This window comes from Nomascus leucogenys, chromosome X, assembly GCF_006542625.1.
Source record: "Nomascus leucogenys isolate Asia chromosome X, Asia_NLE_v1, whole genome shotgun sequence".
Taxonomy (NCBI): domain Eukaryota; kingdom Metazoa; phylum Chordata; class Mammalia; order Primates; family Hylobatidae; genus Nomascus; species Nomascus leucogenys.
Window position 1 is genome coordinate 137,372,913 of NC_044406.1, and position 20,784 is coordinate 137,393,696.

At 37.5% G+C, this 20,784-nt stretch overlaps 1 protein-coding gene and 1 non-coding gene across 2 annotated transcripts in view; both read right to left on the reverse strand.

Moving 5' to 3' along the window:
* The window catches only part of GABRA3 (gamma-aminobutyric acid type A receptor alpha3 subunit), a 269,212-nt gene that overhangs the window by 77,105 nt on the left and 171,323 nt on the right, over positions 1 to 20,784 (reverse strand). The window contains exon 5 of the mRNA XM_003271855.4: positions 6,588 to 6,808. Coding sequence (XP_003271903.1) covers positions 6,588 to 6,808 — 221 coding nt within the window. The remainder of the gene's footprint in view (positions 1 to 6,587; positions 6,809 to 20,784) is intronic.
* LOC115833422 lies at positions 1,381 to 1,485 on the reverse strand. Its single transcript, XR_004028854.1, has one exon. It is a non-coding gene; the product is annotated as a U6 spliceosomal RNA (small nuclear RNA).

Sequence of the window (20,784 nt, forward strand, 5' to 3'; positions counted from 1 at the left end):
CTTCCATTATCCTAGGCAACTTATTTGCTTATAGAAACCAGCCATACAACATCCTGAACTCCACACTTCCAATTAGGCACCAAGTGCCATCAATGCTACCTCTTGAACATATTGTATGTCCACAATTCTTCCTCAAAACCTAATTTAGTGGAAAGAGCAGTAACCTGAAGCTAGAATAAGTGTTGTGAAGATGAGAGATGTTTTACATAAGTACCTAACAAATAGTAGGTGTTCAACACATAGGATACTACATATACATAGTACATATAATACATAGTTGTCATTAGGATTATCATTTGAGTATTATGGCAGCTTCTTAGCTAGGCACCTCATCTTCAGCCTTGCCTTCCTCTAATCTGCCTCCTACACTGCTCCCAGAGTGATCCATCTTAAATGCCAATTTGTTTGATTTCTTCCTCCGCAATAAAGTCTTTAATGGATCCTCATCATGTTTATGCCAACATAGCATATAAACCCCTCTCCCCACCTCAGACTGCTTTCCTGCACTGTACTCTGGTCCAATCACACTGAACTTTTAGTCCTTCAGCGTATCATCACTACCTTCTCCTCTCACTCTTCAAGCCTTTATACATGCTATGCTCTATCTCTGGAATATTTCCTCCCTGTCTTTTAATTTACTTCTACAGATCTTTTAGGTCTCAGAAATCATTCAGAAGGTGATTTCCTCTGGAATTTATTGTGGCTATTCCCCACAGACTCATTTCACTGTCCTTGTTAGACGCTCCCATAGTACTCTCTCTTTCCCCTATCATGTCTCACAAAGAAGCATGGATTTTCTGATGCATGATGTCGATTCATGAATACATGTCTTTGTGTATACTATTTCTTCTGCCTGAAAAACCCTCCTCTACCTCAGCGCTGTCTCTCATTTGTTTGATAGTCACCTACACTTCCTTCAAGATTCAAGGGACAAACTATGCATCACCTCATTTTGCAGCTTTCTTTGATAACCCCATATCATTTTAGATGTGACTTCTCCTGCGATTCTATCACATTTTGCACCTCCATTTCAGGAATTTTTATATTATTGTGCAGCTATCTGTGCATAGGTCTCTTTAACTGTAGAGTCATTAAGAGCATGACCTGTGCCTTATTTATCTCTGTAGCTCAGCAGATATTCCAGAACTTTAAACATAATAAGCACTCGTGAATGTGCTGATGAATGTTTTAAGTCAATAGGATAAAATCTAGTTAAATTCAATAAATAGTTCTCCTTCATATTCAGATAGTCAATAGGACTTTTTTTTACTATATTATATATTATGCAACATTTATATACAATGAACACGTTTACCCGTATCCTCATAAACAAATAATATGACATTAATAGAGATGAAGTTCTTTATATATCCATACCTGAATAATAGAAAATATTTTATAAATGTGTGTATCATCTTGGGCTGGGCTCTGCTAATTATCTATGCATTGTTCCAATTTTAGTATGTGTGCTGATGAAGTAAGCAGCAGGTGATGGGTTTTAGCCTCTATTTTTATGGTTGTTCTGAGGTCCCAAGATGAGGCAAAGCAAGGCTTCTTTCTAAACTGCCCTAGTTACATACCCATGCAAGGCTTGCTCAGATTTTAGTAGGAAGCTGTCCTTCCATAGTTTTCCCATGGACTCCAGATAAGATTCCTGAGGGTCAAAATAATAATAGGCGTGCTGTAGAATAACACTTTCTGAAAAATTCTAAGTGTTCTGCAAACCTTATTCAATTTGTGCTCTTCATATGCCTGCAAGACAGGCAGCAGCTACATTATTATCAGACTAGAGAAAGTGAACGGTTTGTGACTCGACAAAGGTCACTAGGTGAATCAATTGTGGGGCTGTAAAAAGAGCCAGGCTTTTATTTTTCCATTTTGAGCCTATGTCTCCCTCCAGGCCCACCTTCCTGGATCCAAGGTGCTACTGTGTAGGAAACCGATGGCTTCATCATGCTTCTGTGCTTCTGTACTTCCTCTGTTCTGTAAATCAGAATAAGCACAAGGGCATTCTACATGGACTCTAATCTCATCGAACTTGACTTTCTTGTCCAATTCAGACTAGAATAAAGGGCTCAATTATCATCATCTTCCCATTCATTCAACTGTATTTCAAGGCAACTAATCCTTTGCTTGGCTTCATCCTCTGCCCTCCTCAACCTGCATCTTCTATTTTTTTATATTTCAATATTCCCATCCTCTCTCCTTTCTTCTGTCTTCTCTATCCCTCCTCCAAAACTTAAACCTATTCTCTATGCGTTATTCCTTTTATTGTTGTTTCTCCTCTATCCTGTTCTTTTCATTCATTCTCTATTTTTCCTCACTATTTGCAATCTCTACTGTGTTCAGATCCTTTCCTGCCCATTACTCTCTCCTTCCTCTTGCTTCTCTTCCATTTGCTTACTGTCTTCTGCCCATCCACATCTCCTCCTCATTATTCTGTCCCTCCATCCACCTCATTCCATACAGCTTCTTTCCTGTTTACATATACTCCACTCCATTCTTTTCACAATTGTGTGAACTCTTATCTCTTTTTCAAACTCTTCTCTTTCCTATAATTTATTACAAGCATGCCTCTCTTCCATCTATTCCTTCCCTAATGCTCTGTTTCCCCAAATTCTCCTTGATATATGACACTCATTCATACCTTTTCTCTGTACTATCCTCCCCACCTTCATTCCAACATTCATATATAACCTCATAACCTTTCATGCAATGTGAGAAGAGGTGTCCCTCTTCATTTCAAGTAAAACTCTAACTGTAGATTTGATATCATCCCCTTTATGGTATTTATGAGAACTTGCTGTCAGCGATGTGTTAGTTCTACTATATCTTCAATCTTTGTCTTCCTACTGACTCTTTTGTACTATCTCACAAATATGTGTCAATCTCTCCTCTGAAAACAAAAGCAATTTCTTTTACCCCTGAATGTAGCTATGATACTTCCCTCCCTTTCATTTTCAAACAAGCTTCTCGAAGGTATTTTCTATGTGCACTATCTCCCCACTCCAACTCCTAAAACTCTCCATTGCACTAGCCACTGTATTGAAACAGTGTATGTGAAGAACACTGATATCCTCCATGTTACCAAACCTAAGACATACTTTTAAGTCTCTATATTACATCTCTTTTTATAGCCAACAATGTTGTAAAAAATGTGTAAACAGGGTAAAGTGCATGAACTTGCAGCTACACTACCATATTAATAATGCTGGCTCAACCATCTACTACCCAAGTGAACTTGAAAAATTCTCTTACCCACGTCGTGTCTCTGTTTTTTTTCATCTGTAAAGTTGGGATAATAGTACCTATCTCATACTGTTGTTAAAGCTGTTATGAATATTATAAAAGTAGAATGATTAGAACAGTGTCTGTCATATTTTAAGTACTATATTGATGTTAATTAATATACTTATTATACTATTAGTGGTGTTATTATTGATAACTCTCATTGTTTTGAAACTTTATCAGTCAAGGTGGGTTAGATCAATATGCAGTAGGAAACAATCTGAAAATCTCAGTGTCCTAAAGTAACGGAAGTTTATTTCTCACTCACACTATCTCTGGTTGGGGAAGGGGGACCCACTCGCTTCTATGTCATCTTCAATAAGGGGCATAGAATGATAGGGCCAAGATCACCTGGCATAATGCTACTTACTGTGGCCAGGGGAAGGCAACATGGCAAATTACGTATTGGCTCTTGAAGGGCTTCCCATCCTCTCTCAGAGCTGACATACTATTTACACTCACATTTGGTTAGCCAAAGCAAGTCATTTGTCCATGCTGAACTTCAAGGCTCAGGGAAGTATAGTACTACTTTGTATCCAGATGGAGGTGAAGTGAAAATATTGGCAAGTGGTAATATTGACTACCACACTTAGCTTTCAAGATACTGCACACTGTTAACAGCTCCCTGGCATTTTCTTCCTGGTTTCTTTCATAGGTTCCTCTTTCCCCTCCACTGCCTTACTGATAGTAGTTCTAGATGACTAGATACCTGGCATGAAATTCTTCTTCCTCTATACTCTTTCCTGAAGTGATGACATCCATTTTCATGTTTCCATTTGTTCCAATATACTAACAATACCACACTTTATATCTCTACATTGTAAATCTCTCCTGATCTTAAGACTTGAATATCCAATTGCTATTAGACTGCTTTCCCTGGATAATCTATAATCACCTTAAGCTTATCTTGTCCCAAAATAACCTCACAGACTTATCTAAATTTGTCCTAACTTTCATATCATCTACTCCAGCCTACAGTACCATCTTTCACCTATGTTATTTGGATACCTACTACCTTCACAACTCCTCCTCTCTGTCATTCTGAAGTTTTCTATATTTACTGCCGATTTCCTCAACATATCGCCACTTCTCCATCTTAATCCATTGTTCTGAATTAGAACACCACTTTTAATCTAGACTATTTCAGCTGTTTCTTAATCATTTTCTCTAATTCCAGTCTTTTTACCTTCAAATGCATTATTTACCCAGTAACTACAGAGCCATATATGAAATAGAAAACTGACCACCTCAGTCTCTTGCCTAAAATATGTCCTTCCATTCCCTGCAACTGCTCACTTGGTTTTCTCTGTCTAGAATGTCCTTCCTCTCTTCCTTCTGCCTCTACCTATCCACCTACAAGTTTCTTGACTGCATTCTACTTACATAATAATATAAAACGCTAATGCTAATACCAATAATCAGAAGTCTAGCTGTTGCCTTATCCAGGGACTCTTCTCTCAACCTGTCCCAAAACAATGAGTTAGATGACCCTGCTCTATTCTCCAATAACTACCCATCTCTTTAGCATTTTAGTTAACATCATTTGCTATTATCCTATTAGTCTTTCTCCCCTATTATGTTGTGATTATCTTAAGGACAGAGACTATGTCTCATTAATGTTTGCATTTCCAGAATTTACTTTAGGGCCATGTATATATTAGGAAGTCAAAACACGTTTGGCAAATGAATAAATGAAGGAAAGCTTCTCTTTCTTCCGTCTACAATTTCCCTCCCTCTTGTTCATCTCCCATGTCCCTTCCCCTACTTCTGTATGTCTTTTCCTCTTTATTCCCATCTACTACATCCACTTCATTATATTCTCCTGTCTCTTTAGGATATCCTAATATCTAATCTAGTTTATTTTACGCCATCTTATCCTTTGTCTTCTCAACTTCTCTACTCTTTTTTTCCTCTCTTCTCATATTCTCTTTCTTTTCACCATTCTCATTTCTCCAATATATATGCCTCTATGTACTCTGTGTAATTAGTTTTCTCCTCCCCTCTTGACCCTCATCTTCCCACTTCTATCCACTTTCCTTCTTCATTATTTTATCCTCCACTCTATGCTCATTTCTCCTCTATGTTCATTTTTCCTCCCATCTCTCATCCAACTTCTCTCTTAAGTATTATCCTTTTTTCCTTGACCGTCTCCTCATCTTCCAAATTCTTGTAGGAAAAACACCAATAAATAGCAAATTTGAAGTAATGAGAGATTAGTATACAGACAAACACACTTCATTTATTCACCACCTATTTACCAGGCATGCATTATTTGAGGTTTGTTCTGCAAAATAACAAATACACCAATTCTAAATAGCCATAGAAGCTCCACTACACAAAATTAGCACTCATTAATGTGGAAGGAAGCTTCAGGAAGTGACAACTGATATCAGAGGAACAAGCAAATTCATAAAAAAGCAAACCCAAAAACCAAGAATGGTTTTCAGTATTGGGGAAAGAATCTCATTGCACTGAAAATGTTTTCAAACTTATTTTTTTGACAGCAAAATTTAATGCCTAATAACTCTATGACAGTAATAAGTCATGAAATACATAAAATTGTGATCTTTTTATCCACTGGGAGTTGGAAAAGTATGAAATATAATTTATATTTTATGAAGATTTATATATATATATATATATATATATATATACACACACACACATATGCACACACATATAAACACCATGTATAGATTGATATAGATATAATCTTAAATTGTTTGGAAAATTCACTTATTATCATCCTCAGTATCCGAAGATAATGTAGCATAAAATAAATATATTTAAATAAATAAAAAATTAAAATAAGTATTTTTAAATTTATGTTTATAAAACACCATATGTTTCACAAAATACCCATAGTTACCTCATTTGATTCTCACAGCTCTGCATCATAGGGATAGTTTGTTGTTGCAGTTAAACCTAATCAATTCTAATTATGAGCGTTCATGCCTGTGTGTATGTTTTTGTGAATTTGTGTATTTCAGTGTCCTTGAATACGTATGTCCTTCTGTGTTAGTCCACATGTGTCTTTGGGTATGCATGCATATACAAATCACGAACGTATACCTCTGTGTTTCTCAAAATGTTCATCTATGCAACTCTATTTATGTGTTTATTAGAATATATATGTCTGTGAGTATGTATGCATGCAATTGTATTAGGAAGTATGTACATACCTGTACATTCCTAATCTATACACTTCAGGGAATTTTCAATGGATACTCTAAAACATTCTGCTTTCAAGCCCAGTCCTACTCCCAATATACTTTGGGTGGGAACCACCACTCTCTGACCTCATCGTATAGAGGAGGGTTCCGTTGTCCACCAATCTGAGCAGCTTGTTGGGCGTGGTCATGTTATGAGCCACCGATTTCTTGCCATTGTGGAAGAAGGTGTCAGGTGTCCAGATCTTACTAGCCAGGAGATTGTTCAGTGGAAGGATCTTCATGGGGCCATCAAATTTCAGTCTTTCATCATGCCATGTCTGCCGAAAAAATACATCAATAGTGTACTCCTAGGGATGAAAAGAGAGAAAAACAATGTTTCAGTTGAGTTCTGGTTAGGGCTCATAGTGCCCTTAGCAAATATTAATTACCTTGCAGTATTTCCTCTGATGCAGAGAAGCAGCAGTCTATTAACAGTAGCTCCTGGTGTGTAAGGAAAATGATTATGATTAAGAAATAATGCCATGGAGATTAATAAGCATGGGGATAACATATTTGACAAGGCGTTTTTAAGGAAGACCACTGTCAACACATCCCCACACGGCACACAAGCTGATCATAAGACTTTGCCTTATGAAAAGGCAAGTGCTCCCTCCTCTATGCAGTGACACCCAAATAAGAACAAGTTTCTTACCTTGTCTCTACTGCTTAATGACCCCATATGAACATCAAAGGCCAATATAAAAATCGCCACAAAACCAAAACCTTACATTTTATCATACATTTAATCTGAGCCTCGAAATAACAATATGTCTGATTAGCGAATAGCTTATTATCCTCAATAAATAATGAAATATTATAGATAAATAAGATAAAAAACATACCTTATAGACAAATAAGATAAAAATGGGTAAATGAACAGCAAAGTCATGAAATGGATAAAAATTGCTAATAAATGTGAAGAAAATATTCAAATTTGCTGTTTATCTAAATACAAAATAAATGAACAATAAACGTTCCAGGTATTGGTAACAGCATAATAAATTGTTTAAGTACATTTTCTTGTAGCTATTAATTATAAAACCTGAACAACAACTGTATATACCTGTGTTACTCGAAAGCAGTGGAGTGTGACTGAAAGCAGACAGAAACCTAAGGTGAGTTTACCTTTGAAAGATGGCAGCAGCAATAGATTAGAATTGTGAGTTTGTGATTTTTCTTTCTTGAAGGTGCTTCCCAAACCTAGAATTCCTGTGGCATATACAATAGCCTTACCGGCTCAAGGTGGCAGAGAATCTGGACCATTAGGGATGGAAGACTCAAAAGTAAGAGAATCCCAAAACGGATGGGCCTCCAAATCTGAATATACATTCTGCCAAAAATTCTGGCTGATCACTATACTACACACAAATAGGAGAGACCCTGGGGCCCAGTTAAAAAAAAATAGGCAGGAACAATAAGATAGTGGTCCACTAAATGAAAGAAATGAGCTGGGTGATGTTTGTGGATTTGCTACCATTTAGACTGAAGGAATTCCTTAATCCATCACAATTCAAGTGGAGGAAATCTGAAAAAGTATTAGCTTATCAGAGAATAAGCTCTGGATTGGAAGATGAAAATTCATGAGGAAGTCTTGGGAACAAGAGAACCACTGAGAGGGTGAGTCCCAAAATCTGAGTATAACATCTGCCCAAATATTTGACCACTGAACTACACAAGGCACAGGGGACACTTCCAGATAGCCAGGTTAAAAGAAATGAAAGCCAGAATTTGCTGAATATTCTTTGGTTTAAAATCCCCTAATGGCTTCCAATCATATGTGGAATGAACTTTTCCTTGCCATAAGCTGGCCCTTGCCTTCCTAAGTTATTCTCCAAACACTCTTTCCTTTAAAGATTAGCCATTCTGGCATTTCTCTTCCTTTAGTATACCAAAAACATTCCTGCCTACAGATTTAAAGATCATATCATTGGTTGCCTAAACTGGAACACTTTTAAGAAGAAGAGGAGGCAGGACTGTAGCAGATAAGAAGCTGGAACTAGACTTTCACATAAAGCCAAGATCCTGAAGAGCTTAGCAAAAGGGTAAACTAGATCAACTTAACTAGACAAAATCAGATCACAATACAAAAGTTCAAAAAGGAAGGGGCAGGAGTTGAGGAGAAAGTGTTTCTACTGAAATGAAGCAACCTCAAAATTCTAATCATATGTGGGATTGATGTCCAAATGTATACTGTCTGCCTGATCTGAAGTTTACAAGCTGAAAACTTAACATAAAAATTGGTCTTAAGCTGGGTATACCACTAGATTGACTTGCCAAAGCAAACACACAAAAAATTGGAAGGACAGAACCACAAATTAATGATTGCTGAAAATTACTTGACTGTCCTTGATGACAAAACACCTAAGGAAATGGTTACAAGTAAGGGTCGACAGATACAAGATAAAACTGAATTAGAACTCCTCCAAGGACTTCATATAACATAATTATCCAGTACTGATTACGAAAAAAACTATAATTAAAATTATAAAGGTTATGAGGGGAAGGGAGAAAGTAAAAGCAAATTTGAAAAAGATCTATCTAATTGAAGTTGACTTTCTGTAAAAGAAAAATAGTCATTGAAAATAAAGGTTCAGTGGGTGTGTTACATTGAAGATTAGATATTATGAAAGAGATATTAGTGAACTGGAAAATACATATGAGGAAAAATTGCCCAGTTCACATTTAAGACGTATAACTGATAGGAAATATGAAAGGGAGCTATAGTACTATGAAGGATAAAAATAAAAGTTTCAGTATACATGTATTACAATTCTAAATGTGAGAGATTCAAGAAAATAGGGGAGAAACGATATTCAAAGTAGTAATGGACTACAATTTCCAGAATTGTTGAAATATATGCATCCTTAGCTTCAAGTACCATAATGAATTGCAAGCTCAATAAATTAAAATAGATCCCAGCCAGTACATAATGAATTTAAAGAATACCAAAGAAGAGATTTTTAAAATTACAAAACAGAAAAGACATACTACCTACAAAGATATGACCACTTGACTTATAACCACCACTTCTGTTGACTTCTTAAATGAAACAATAGAAACCAAAAAGACAATAAAAATACACTTTGAAAATGTTGTTGAGGGCACAACAAGATGGCACAATAGAAGGCTCCACTGATTGTCCCTCCCCCCCCTCCCCCAGCAAGGACACCAATTTAACAACTATCTATACACACACACAAAAGCACCTTCATAGGAATTAAAAATCAGGAGAGCACTCACAGTACCTGATTTTAACTACATATCACTGAAAGAGTTACAGAAGAGGTAGGAAAAACAGTCTTGAATCACTGACACCACCCCTCCCCAATCTGCTGTCAGTGGTGGTGTGGCATGGAGAACTGTTCTGTACGCTGACGAGGGGGAGAGCACAGCAATTGTGGGACATTGAACTAGTGCTTCCCTGTTACAGCAGAAAGCAAAACCAGACCAAACTTAGCCGATGCCTGCCGATGGAGGGAGCGTTTATCCTAGCCCTAGCCAGAGGGGAATCACTGATCCCAGCAGTTGCAACTTCAGTTTCCATAAGCCTTGCCACCTTGGGCTAAAGTGCTCTGGAGCCCTAAGTAAACATGAACAGCAGTCTAGGCCACAAGGGCAGCAACTCGTAGGTGATTTCTAGTGCTAAACTGGGCCCAGAGCCAGTGGACTGATTGTGGGGAGACATGTGACCTATGGAGACACCAGCCAGGGCAGCTAAGGGAGTGCTGGCTTCATTCCTCTCCTAACCCAAAGCTGCACAGCTTGCAGCTCCAAAAGAGATCGCTTCCTTCCACTCGAGTAGAGGAGAGGGAAGAGTAGGGAAGATTTTGTCTTGCATCTTGGATACCAGCTCAGCCACGGCAGGATAGGGCAGCAGTCAGAGTTGTGAGGCCCTTTTTACAGGCCCTACCTCCCAGATGACATTTCTAGAAACACACTGGGTCAGATGGAAACCCATTGCCTTGAAGGGAAGGAACCAACCCTGGCAGGATTTATCCCCTGCTAACTAAAGTGCCTTTGGGCCCTGACTAACCAGCAGTGATACCCAAACAGTATGTGGTAGGCCTTGGATGAGGCTCTGAGATTTGCTAGCTTCAGGTGAGACTCAGTACATTCCCAGCTGTGATGGCTATGGGACTAGACTCCGCTTGAAAAAAGTGGAGGGAAAAGTAAATGGGATTTTTTTTATTCAACCTTCGGTACGAGCTTGGCCTCAGTGTGTAAGAGCATCAAGCAAGCTCTTGGGGACCCTGATTTGAGGACTTGGCTCCTAGACAGCATTTCTGGACCTGCCTTGGGCCAGACTGGAGGAGACTGCCCTGAAAGGTGAGTCCCAGGCCAGGAAGTATTCAGTACAAGCTAACTGAAGAGCTTTTGGGCCTTAAGGGAACATCAGTAGTAGTCCGGCAGTACTCTTGTGGGGCTGTGGTGGTGGTGGCCATGAGGTGAGGCTCCTCTGCCTATGAAAAGGGGAAGGTGGAGTAGGAAAGAGTGCATGTTGTGGTTTGAGAGCCAGCTCAGCTGCAGTACAAGAGGAAAACCAGATAGATTTCTCTTTATGACTGTAGTCTCTGGCTCCCAGATGGCATGTCTAGATCTGCCAAGGGCCTGGAAGAATTCACCACCCCAAATGGAAGGACACAGGCCTGGCTGGCTTTGTCATATACTGATCGTAGAACACCAAGGCCTTGAGTGAACATAGGCAGTAGCCAGGAAGTAGTTACAGGAAGCGTTGAGTGAGACCCAATACTGTGCTGGGTTCAGGTCTGACCCAGCACAGTCATAGTGGTGGTGGCCATAGGGGTGCTTTTGTCACTCCACTCTCAGCTTCAGGTGGCTTAGAATATAGGGAGAGACTTAATTTGTTTGAAAGTTAGTAAGGGAAGCCAATAAAAGTCTTTGACTGGTAATGCAGAGAATTCTTCTGGATATTGTCTAAGAACATTAAGGCAGAACCTCTAAAAGACTGCAAGAACCACAGTGTTACTGAGCTTGAGGTGCCCCCTAAAACAGATAGAGCTTATATCACAACACCCAAGTCCTTTCAAATATCCAGAAAGCCTTCCCAAAAAGGAGGGGTACAAACAAGCCCAGACTGAGAAGACTATGATAAATACCATACTCTTCAATGCCCAGACCTGATGAACATCTAGAAGTATAAAGACAATCCAAGAAAAACATGAACTCACCAAATGAACTGTATTACTCCATTCTCATGATACAAATAAAGACATACCTGAGGCTGGGTAATTTATAAAGAAAAGAAATTTAATTGACTAAAAGTTCAGCATGGATGGAGAGACCTCAGGAAACTTACAATCATGGCAGAAGGGGAAGCAAACACGGTCCTTCTTCACACGGTGGCAGCAAGAAGTGCCAGGCAAAAGGGGGAAAAGCCACTTATAAAACCATCAGATTTCATTAGCACTCTCTCACTATCATGAAAACAGCATGAGGGTAACCGCCCCCATAATTTAATCACCCCCACCAGGCCCCTCCTATGACACATGGGGATTATGGGAACTACAACTCAAGATGAGATTTGGATGAGGGAACAGCCAAATCATATAATTCCACCCCTGGTGCCTCCCAAATTTCATATCCTCACATTTAAAAATACAATCATGTCCTTCCAACAGTTCCCCAAATTCTTAACTAACTCCAGCATTAACTCAAAAGTCCAAGTTCAAAGTTTCATCTGAGACAAGGCAAGTCCTTTCCACCTATGAGTCTGTAAAATCAAAAGAAAGTTCATTACTACCTAGATACAATGGGGGTACAGGCATTGGGTAAATACATCCATTCCAAACAGTAGAAATTGGCCAAACAAAGGGGCTACAGTCCCCATGCAAGTCCAAAATCCAACAGTGCAGTCATTAAACCTTAAAGTTCCAAAATGATGTCCTTTGACTCCATGTCTCACAGCCAGGTCATGCGGATGCAAGAGGTGGACTCCCATGGCCTTAGGCAGCTCCACCCCTGTGGCTTTGCAGGGTACAGCCCCCCTCCCAGCTGTTTTCATGGCCTGGAGTTGAGTGTCTGTGGCTTTTCCAGGTGCATGGTGCAAGCTGTCAGTGGATCTACCATTCTGGGGTCTGGAGGATGGTGGCCCTCTTCTCACAGTTCCACTATGCGGTGCCCCAGTGGGAATTCTGTGTGTGGCCTTCAACCCCATATTTCCCTCTGTCACCTCTTGAATGCTTTGCCACTTAGAAATTTCTTCCACCAGATACCCTAAATCATCTCTTTCAAATTCAAAGTTCCACAGATCGCTGGGGCAGGGGCAAAATGTCACCAGTCTTTTTGCTAAAGCATAACAAAAGTCACCTTTGCTCCAGTTTCCAACAAGTTCCTTATTTCCATCTGAGATCACCTCAGCCTGGACTTTATTGTACATATCGCTATCAGCATTTTGGTCAAAGCCATTCAACGAGTCTCTAGGAAGCTCAAAACTTCCCCACATCTTCCTGTCTTCTGAGCCCTCTAAGTCTCTAGAAAGTTCCAAACTTTCCCACATTTTTTTTCTTCTTCTGAGACCTCCAAACTGTTTCACCCTCTGCCTGTCATCCAGTTCCAAAGTCTCTTCCACACTTTCAGGCATCTTTACAACAGTGTCCGACTCTCTGTGATACCAGTTTACTGTATTAGTCCATTCTCACACTGCTAATAAAGACATACCCGAGACTGTAACTTATAAGGGAAAGAAGCTTGATTAAATCACAGTTCAGCATGGCTGAGGAGGCCTCAGGAAATTTACAATTATAGCAGAAAGGGAAGCAAACACATCCTTCTTCACGTGGTGGCAGGAGAGAGAAGTGCCAAGCAAAAGAGGGAAAAGCCCCTTATATCTCTTGAGAACTCACTCACTATCACAAGAACAGCACGAGAGTAAGCACCCCCATGATTCATCTACCTCCAACCGGGTCCCTTCTGTGACATGTGGGGATTATGGGAACTACAATTTAAGATGAGTTTTGGGTGGGGACACAGCTAAACCACATCATAAACTAAATAAGGCACCAGGGAACAAACCTGGAGAAAGAGATATGTGACCTTTCAGAGAGAGAATTCAAAATAACTGTGTTGAGGAAACTCAAAGAAATTCAATATCACACAGAGAAGGAATTCAGAATTCTATCAGATAAAATTAACAGAGACTGAAATAGTTAAAAAGAATCAAGCAGAAATTCTCGAACTGAAAAATGCAATAGGCATACTGAAGAATGCATCAGAGTCTTTTAATAGTAGAATGAGTCAAGCAGAAGAAATAATTATTGAGCCTGAAGACAGGCTATTTGAATGTACACAGTAATAGGAGACAAAAGTAAAAGGAATAAAAAACAATGAGGCATGCTTTCAGGAACAAGAAAGTAGCCTCAAAAGGGCAAATCTAAGAGTTATTGGCCTTAAAGAGGAGGTACAGAAAGAGATAGAGGTAGAAAGTTTATTGAAAGGGACAATAACAGAGAATATTCCAAATCCCGAGAAAGATCTCATTATCCAAGTACAAGAAGGTTATAGAACATCAAGCAGACCTAACTCAAAGAAGACTACATCAAGAACATTTCATAATCAAACTCCCAAAGGTCAAAAATAAAGAAATACTTATAAAAGCAGCTAGAGAAAAGAAACAACATGGAATGGATCTCCAATACATCTGGCAGCAGACTTTTCAATGGAAACCTTACAAGACAGGAGAGAATGGCGTGACATATTTAAAGTACTGAAGTAAAAAAACTTTTACCCTAGAATAGTAAATCTATTGAAAATATCCTTCAAACATGAAAGATAAATAAATAATTTCCCAGAAAAACAAAAGCGGAGGGATTTCAGACCTGCCCTACAGGAAATGCTAAGGGCAGTATTTCAATCAGAAAGAAAAGAACATTAATAAGTAATAAGAAATAATCTGAAGGTACAAAACTCCCTGGTATTACTAAGTACACAGAAAAACACAGAATACTATAACACTGCAACTGTGCTGTGTAAACTACTCTTATCTTCATAGAAAGATTCAATGATGTACTAATCAAAAATAATAACTACAACAACTTTCCAAGACATAGTACAATAAGATATAAATAGAAACAACAAAAAGTTAAAAAAGTGGGGGAAAAAATAAGGTATAGAATTTTTATTAGTTTTCTTTTTCCTTGTTTGTTTATGGGAACAATACTAAGTTGTCATCAGCTTAAATAATGGGGCATAAGATAGTATTTGCAAGCCTCATGGTAAACTTAAATCGAAAACCATACAATGGATACTTAAAAAGTAAAAAGTAAGAAACTAAATCGTATCATCAGAGAAAATCACCTTCAGTAAAACAATGACAGGAAGGGAAGAAAAAAGGAAGAAAAGACCATAAAACAATTAGAAAACAAATAACAAAATGGCAGAAGTAAGTCTTTGCTTACTACTAATAATACTGAATGTATATTGACTAAATGCTGTAATAAAAAAATACAGTGGGTGAGTGGATGAAAAAAGCAAAAGCCAGTGGTCTGTTGCCTAAAAGAAACACACCTCACCTTTAAAGACACATATAAACTGAAAATAAAGGGATGGAAAAAGATATTCCATGCAGATGGAAAGCAAAAAAGAGCAGGAGTAGCTACACTTATATCAGACAAAATAGGTATCAAGAAAAAAACTATAAGAAGATACAAAGAAGGTCACTATATAATGATAAACGGTTCAATTCAGCAATAGGAAATAACAATTGTAAATATATATGCACCCAATGCTGGAGCACCCAGAAATATATAGCAAATATTATTAGAGTTAGAGAGATGGAGCCCGATGTGATGATGGCTGGAGAATTCAACAACTCACTTTCAACATTGGACAGATAGTCCAGACAGACAATCATCAAATAAACGTTGGACTTAATCTGCAGTATAGATCAAATGGACCTAATAGATATTTACAGATCATTTCCTCCAATGGTTGCAGAATACACATTTTTCTCCTCAGCACATGTGACATTCTTAAGGATAGACCCTATGTTAGGCCACAAAACAAGCCTTAAAACATTAAAAAAATTTGAAATAATATCAAGCCTATTCTCTGACCACAATGGAATAAAACTAGAGATCAATAATAAGAGGAATTTTGGAAACTTCACAAACACATGGAAATTAAACAACATACTCCTGAATGACCAATGGGTCATTGAAGAAATTAAGAGAGAAATTGAAAAATTCCTTGAAACAAATGATAATGCAAACACAACATACCAAAACCTATGGCATGCAATGAAAGCAGTGCTAAGAGGGAAGTTTATAGATATAAGTGCCTCTACCAAAAAGGAAGAAAAACTTCAAATAAACAACCTAACAATGCATCTTAAAGAACCAGAAAAACAAGAGCAAACCAAACCCAACATTAGTAGAAGAAAAGAAATAATAAAGATCAGAGCAGAAATAAATGAAACTTTAATAAATAAAACAGCACAAAAGATCAATGAAAAACAGTAGGTTTGTGAAAAGATAAACAAACTCGATAAACCTTTAGCCAGACTAAGAAGAAAAGAGAGAATAATGAAAAAAAATCAGAGATGAAAAAGGAGACATTAAAATTGATAAGGAAGAAATTCAAAGGATAATTATTGGCTACTAAGAGCAACTATTTGCCAATAAATTGGAAAATCTAGAAGAAATTGAGAAATTCTAAGACACATACAAACCTACCAAGATTGAACCATGAAGAAATCCAAACCTGAACAGACCAATAACAGGTAATGTGATCAATGCCATAATAAAAAGACTCCTAGCAAAGAAAAGCCTGGGACCTGATGGCTTCACTGATGAATTCTACCAAACATTTAAAGAAGAACTAATACCAATCCTACTCAAACTATTCCAAAAAATAGAGGAGAAGGGAATCCTATACCAAGAGCATTCTATAAGGCCAGCATTACCTTCATACCAAAACTAGACAAAGACACATAAAAAAACTACAAGATAATATATCTGATGAATATTGAGGGAAAAATTTTCAAGAAAATACTAGCAAACCAAATTCAACAACACATTAAAAAGATCACTCATCATGTCCAGGTGGGATTTATCCCTGGGATTCAAGGACTGTTCAACATATGCAATTCAGTCAATGCAATACAGCATATCTATAGAATGAAAGACAAAAACCATATGATCATTTCAATTGATGCTGAAAAAGCGTTTGATAAAATTCAACATCCCTTCATCATAAAAACTCACAAACCTGGGAAGAAAATGTTGACAGAAAAGTAACGATCACCTCAGAATTCTATAGCCAAACTTAGATTGTCATTTAAGAGTGAAGTCAAAATAAAGATAATTTTAGATAAGTAAAATAAGGCAGAGAATTTACCATGAACAGATCTTCACTGTTGCTCCAGGTTTTCTCATGACTGAATCACTCACAGCCTTCAGGTTTCAATCAAAAGTTACTGTATCAGAAGCATTGCTTGAATATCCTATCATTAATAGTAATCTCCCTTCCTCTTACCATGAGTTATTTTTCTTCCTTATAGCACTGAAAAAAAAATATTTTTTGTTTACACTGCACTAGCCAGCTTCCACTAGCCTGGAAGCTCCATGAGAGCAGGGACTTTGTTTTGTTTACTGCTATATCTACACCACATAAAACTCTGCATAGCATATAGCAGATGCTCTATAAGAATTTTAAATCAGTAGATGATTGAATGAATTATCATGAAAAGAACTACTAAAAGAAGATCTTCATGTGTTTAAAAATATAGCCAGCAGAAAGATGCAAAAAGGAATGGTGAGCATAAGTATTGACACAGTTATCCTAAACAAATAATCAATGTCTACAAATGATAATAAGAGCTGTAAAAACAAAGTGAAACAAATAACTACATTAATTCAATTTTTTCACTGTTTAACACAATGTTAACTGTGGGTTTGTCATATACAACCTTTATTATTTTGAGTTATATTCTTTCTATATCCATTTTGTTGAGGGTTTTCATCATAAATGGATGTTGGATTTTATCAAATTCTTTTTTGGCATCTATTAAAATAATCACATGGCTTTTTGTTCTTGACACTCTTAATGTGATTTATCACATTTATTAATTTGTATATGTTGAACCATTCTTGCATTCCTGGGATGAATCCTACTTGATTACGGTGAATAAACTTTTTAATGTGTTGTTGTATTTGCTTTGCTAGTATTTTGTTGAGGATTTTTGTATCTATGTTCATCAGTGATACTGGCTTCTAGTTTTGTTGTGGCCTTCTATGGTTTTAATATTGGGGTGATATTGGCTTTGTGGAATGAGTTTGGACATATTCCCATCTCTTTAAGTTTTTGAAGAGTTTGAGTGAATTGGTATTATTAATTTTTTAAATGTTTGCTAGAATTAAGCAATGAAGCCATCAGGTCCTGGGTTTTATTTGATGAGAGAAATTTTATTATAGCTTCTATCTCATCACTCATTATTGGTTTATTGAGGTTTTCTCTTTCTTCATGGTTTAGCCTTAGTAAGCTGTATGTGTCAAGGAATGTATCCATTTCTTCCAGTTTTTCTAATTTATTGGTATATAATTGTTTATAATAGTTTGGAATTATTCTTTTTATTTTGGAGATCCCACTTGTGCTTCCTTTTTCATTTCTGATTTTATTTGGGTCTTCTCTCTTTCTCTTGGTGTAGCTACAGGTTTGTTGATTTTATCTTTTCAAAAAACAAGTTTTTTCATTGATCTTCTGTATATTTTGTTTTAATTTCATTTATTTTTGCACTGATCTTTACTGTTACACCTTCTACTAATTTGGGGTTTGATTTGTGCTTACTTTTTTTTAGTTTTTGAAGTGCATCATTAGGTTGTTTTTTTGAGTGTCTTTCTATTTTTTTCACTTAAGTGTCTATTGCTGTAAACTTTACTCTTAGTACTGCTTTTACTATATCCCATAGATTTTCATGTTGTATTTCCATTTTTGTTGTTTCAGTACATTTTCAAATTTGCTTTGTGATAATGGCTCTGTGTCCCCACCCAAATCTCACCTTCAATTGTAATAATTCCATGTCATGGGAGGGACCCGGTAGAAGGTAATTGAATCATGGGGGTGGATTTTTCCCATGCTGTTCTCCTGATAGTGAATAAGTTTCATGAGATAAGATGGTTTTACAAAGGGGAGTGCCCCTGCACATGCCCTCTTCCCTGCCTCCATGTAAGATGTCCCTTTGCTCTTCCTTTGTCTTCCACCAGGATTATGAGGCCTCCTAGCCATGTGTAACTGTGAGTCCATTAAACCTCTTTCCTTTATAAATTACCCATTCTTGGGTATGTCTTTATTAGCAGCATGAGAATGGACTAACACACTTTGTTTTGAGACGGGGTTTCACTTTGTCACCCAGGCTGGAATGCAGTGGCATGAACATGGCTCACTGCAGCCTCAATCTTCTGGGCTCAAGTGATCCTCCCACCTCAGCCTCCCAAGTAGCTGAGACTATAAGTGCATGTCACCACACCTGGCTAATTTTTGTACTTTTTGTGTAGAGATGAGGTTTTGTGATGTTGCCCAGGCTGGTCTTGAACTCCTGAGCTCAAGGGATCGGTGTGCCTGGACCTCCCAAAGTGCTGAGATTGCAGGCATGAGCCACTGTGCCTGGTCTTAAATTTACTACTTAATTTTTCCATTGGCTTATTGGTTATTCAGGAGCATGTTCTTTAATTTCCATGTGTTTGTGTAGTTTACAAAGTTCATCTTGTTTCTGATTTCTAGTTTTATTCCATTGTGGACAGAAAAGATACATGATATAAATTCTATTTCTTTTAAATTGTTCAGACTTGTTTTGTTGCCTATGGAGCATCATTTGCAGATAATATGATCTTACACCTAGAAATACCTAAAGACTCCAACAAAAAATTGTTAGTACTGATAAATGAATTCCATAAAGTTGCAGTATATGAAATCAACATTCAAAAACAGTAACATTTATATATGCCAATGTCAAACAAATCAAGAGGGCAATCCCATTTACAATAACTGCAAAAAATGCAAAATACCTAAAAATCAATATAACTCAAAAATTGAAAGATCAATACAAGGAAACTATAAAAAACTGATGAAAGGAATTGAAGGGGGCACAAAAAATGGAAATATACACCACACTCATTGATTGACAGAATTAATATTGTTAAAATGACAATATTACACAAAGCAACTTACAAATCAATACAATCCCTACCAAAAATACCAATGACATTCTCCACAGAAAAATAAAAGACGAATCCTAAAATTTATGTAGAATAACAAAAGGCCTTGAATAACCAAAGCAATCCTGAGCAAAAAGAACAAAGCCTGAGGCATCACAGTATCTGACTTCAAAACTTACTGTAAAGCAATACTAAAAAAAAAAAAAAAAAAAACACATCATGGTGCTGGCATAAACAGAGATACATAGACTAATGGAACAGAATAGAGAACCCAGATATAAATCCACACATTTACAGAAAATTCATCTCCAACAAAGGCAGCAAGAACATACAACAGGGGAAGGAAAGTCTCATTAGTAAATAGTGCTGGGAAAACAGAATAACCCATATGTAGAAGAAAGAAACTCGTCCCCTATCTCTCATCACACACAATAATAAAATCAAAATGGATTGAAGACTTAAATTTAAGACTTAAAATTATGAAACTACTGGAAGAAAACATTGCGGAAATGCTCCATGATACTGGCCTGGGTACAGATGTTTGTGTAAGACTCAAAAGCATGGGCAACCAAAGTAAAAATTGACAAGTGGATTACATCAAGTTCAAAAGCTTCTGCAAAGAAAATGAAACAATCTTCATAAAGTGAAGAGACAACCCACAGAACAGGAGGAAATATTTGCAAAATATCCATATGATATGGTTTGGCTGTGTCCCCACCCAAATCTCATCTTGAAATGTATTTCCCATAATCCCCATGTGTTGTGGGAGGGACCCAGTGGGAGGTAATTGAATTATGGTGGCAGTTACCCTCATGCTGTTCTTGTCATAGTGAGTGAGTGAGATCTGATGGTTTTATAAGAGGCTTTCCCCCGCTTTACTTGACACTTCTCTCTTCTGCCACCAGGTGAAGAAGGACGTGTTTGCTTCCCTGTCCGCCATTATTGTAAGTTTCCTGAGGCCTCCCCAGCCATGCTGAACTGTGAGTCAATTAAACCTCTTTCCTTTATAAATTACACAGTCTTAGGCAGTTCTTTATGGCAGTGTGAGAACGGACTAATACAGTACCTTAGTACCAGGAGGTAGTAGGGTGCTGCTATAAGTATACCTGAAAATG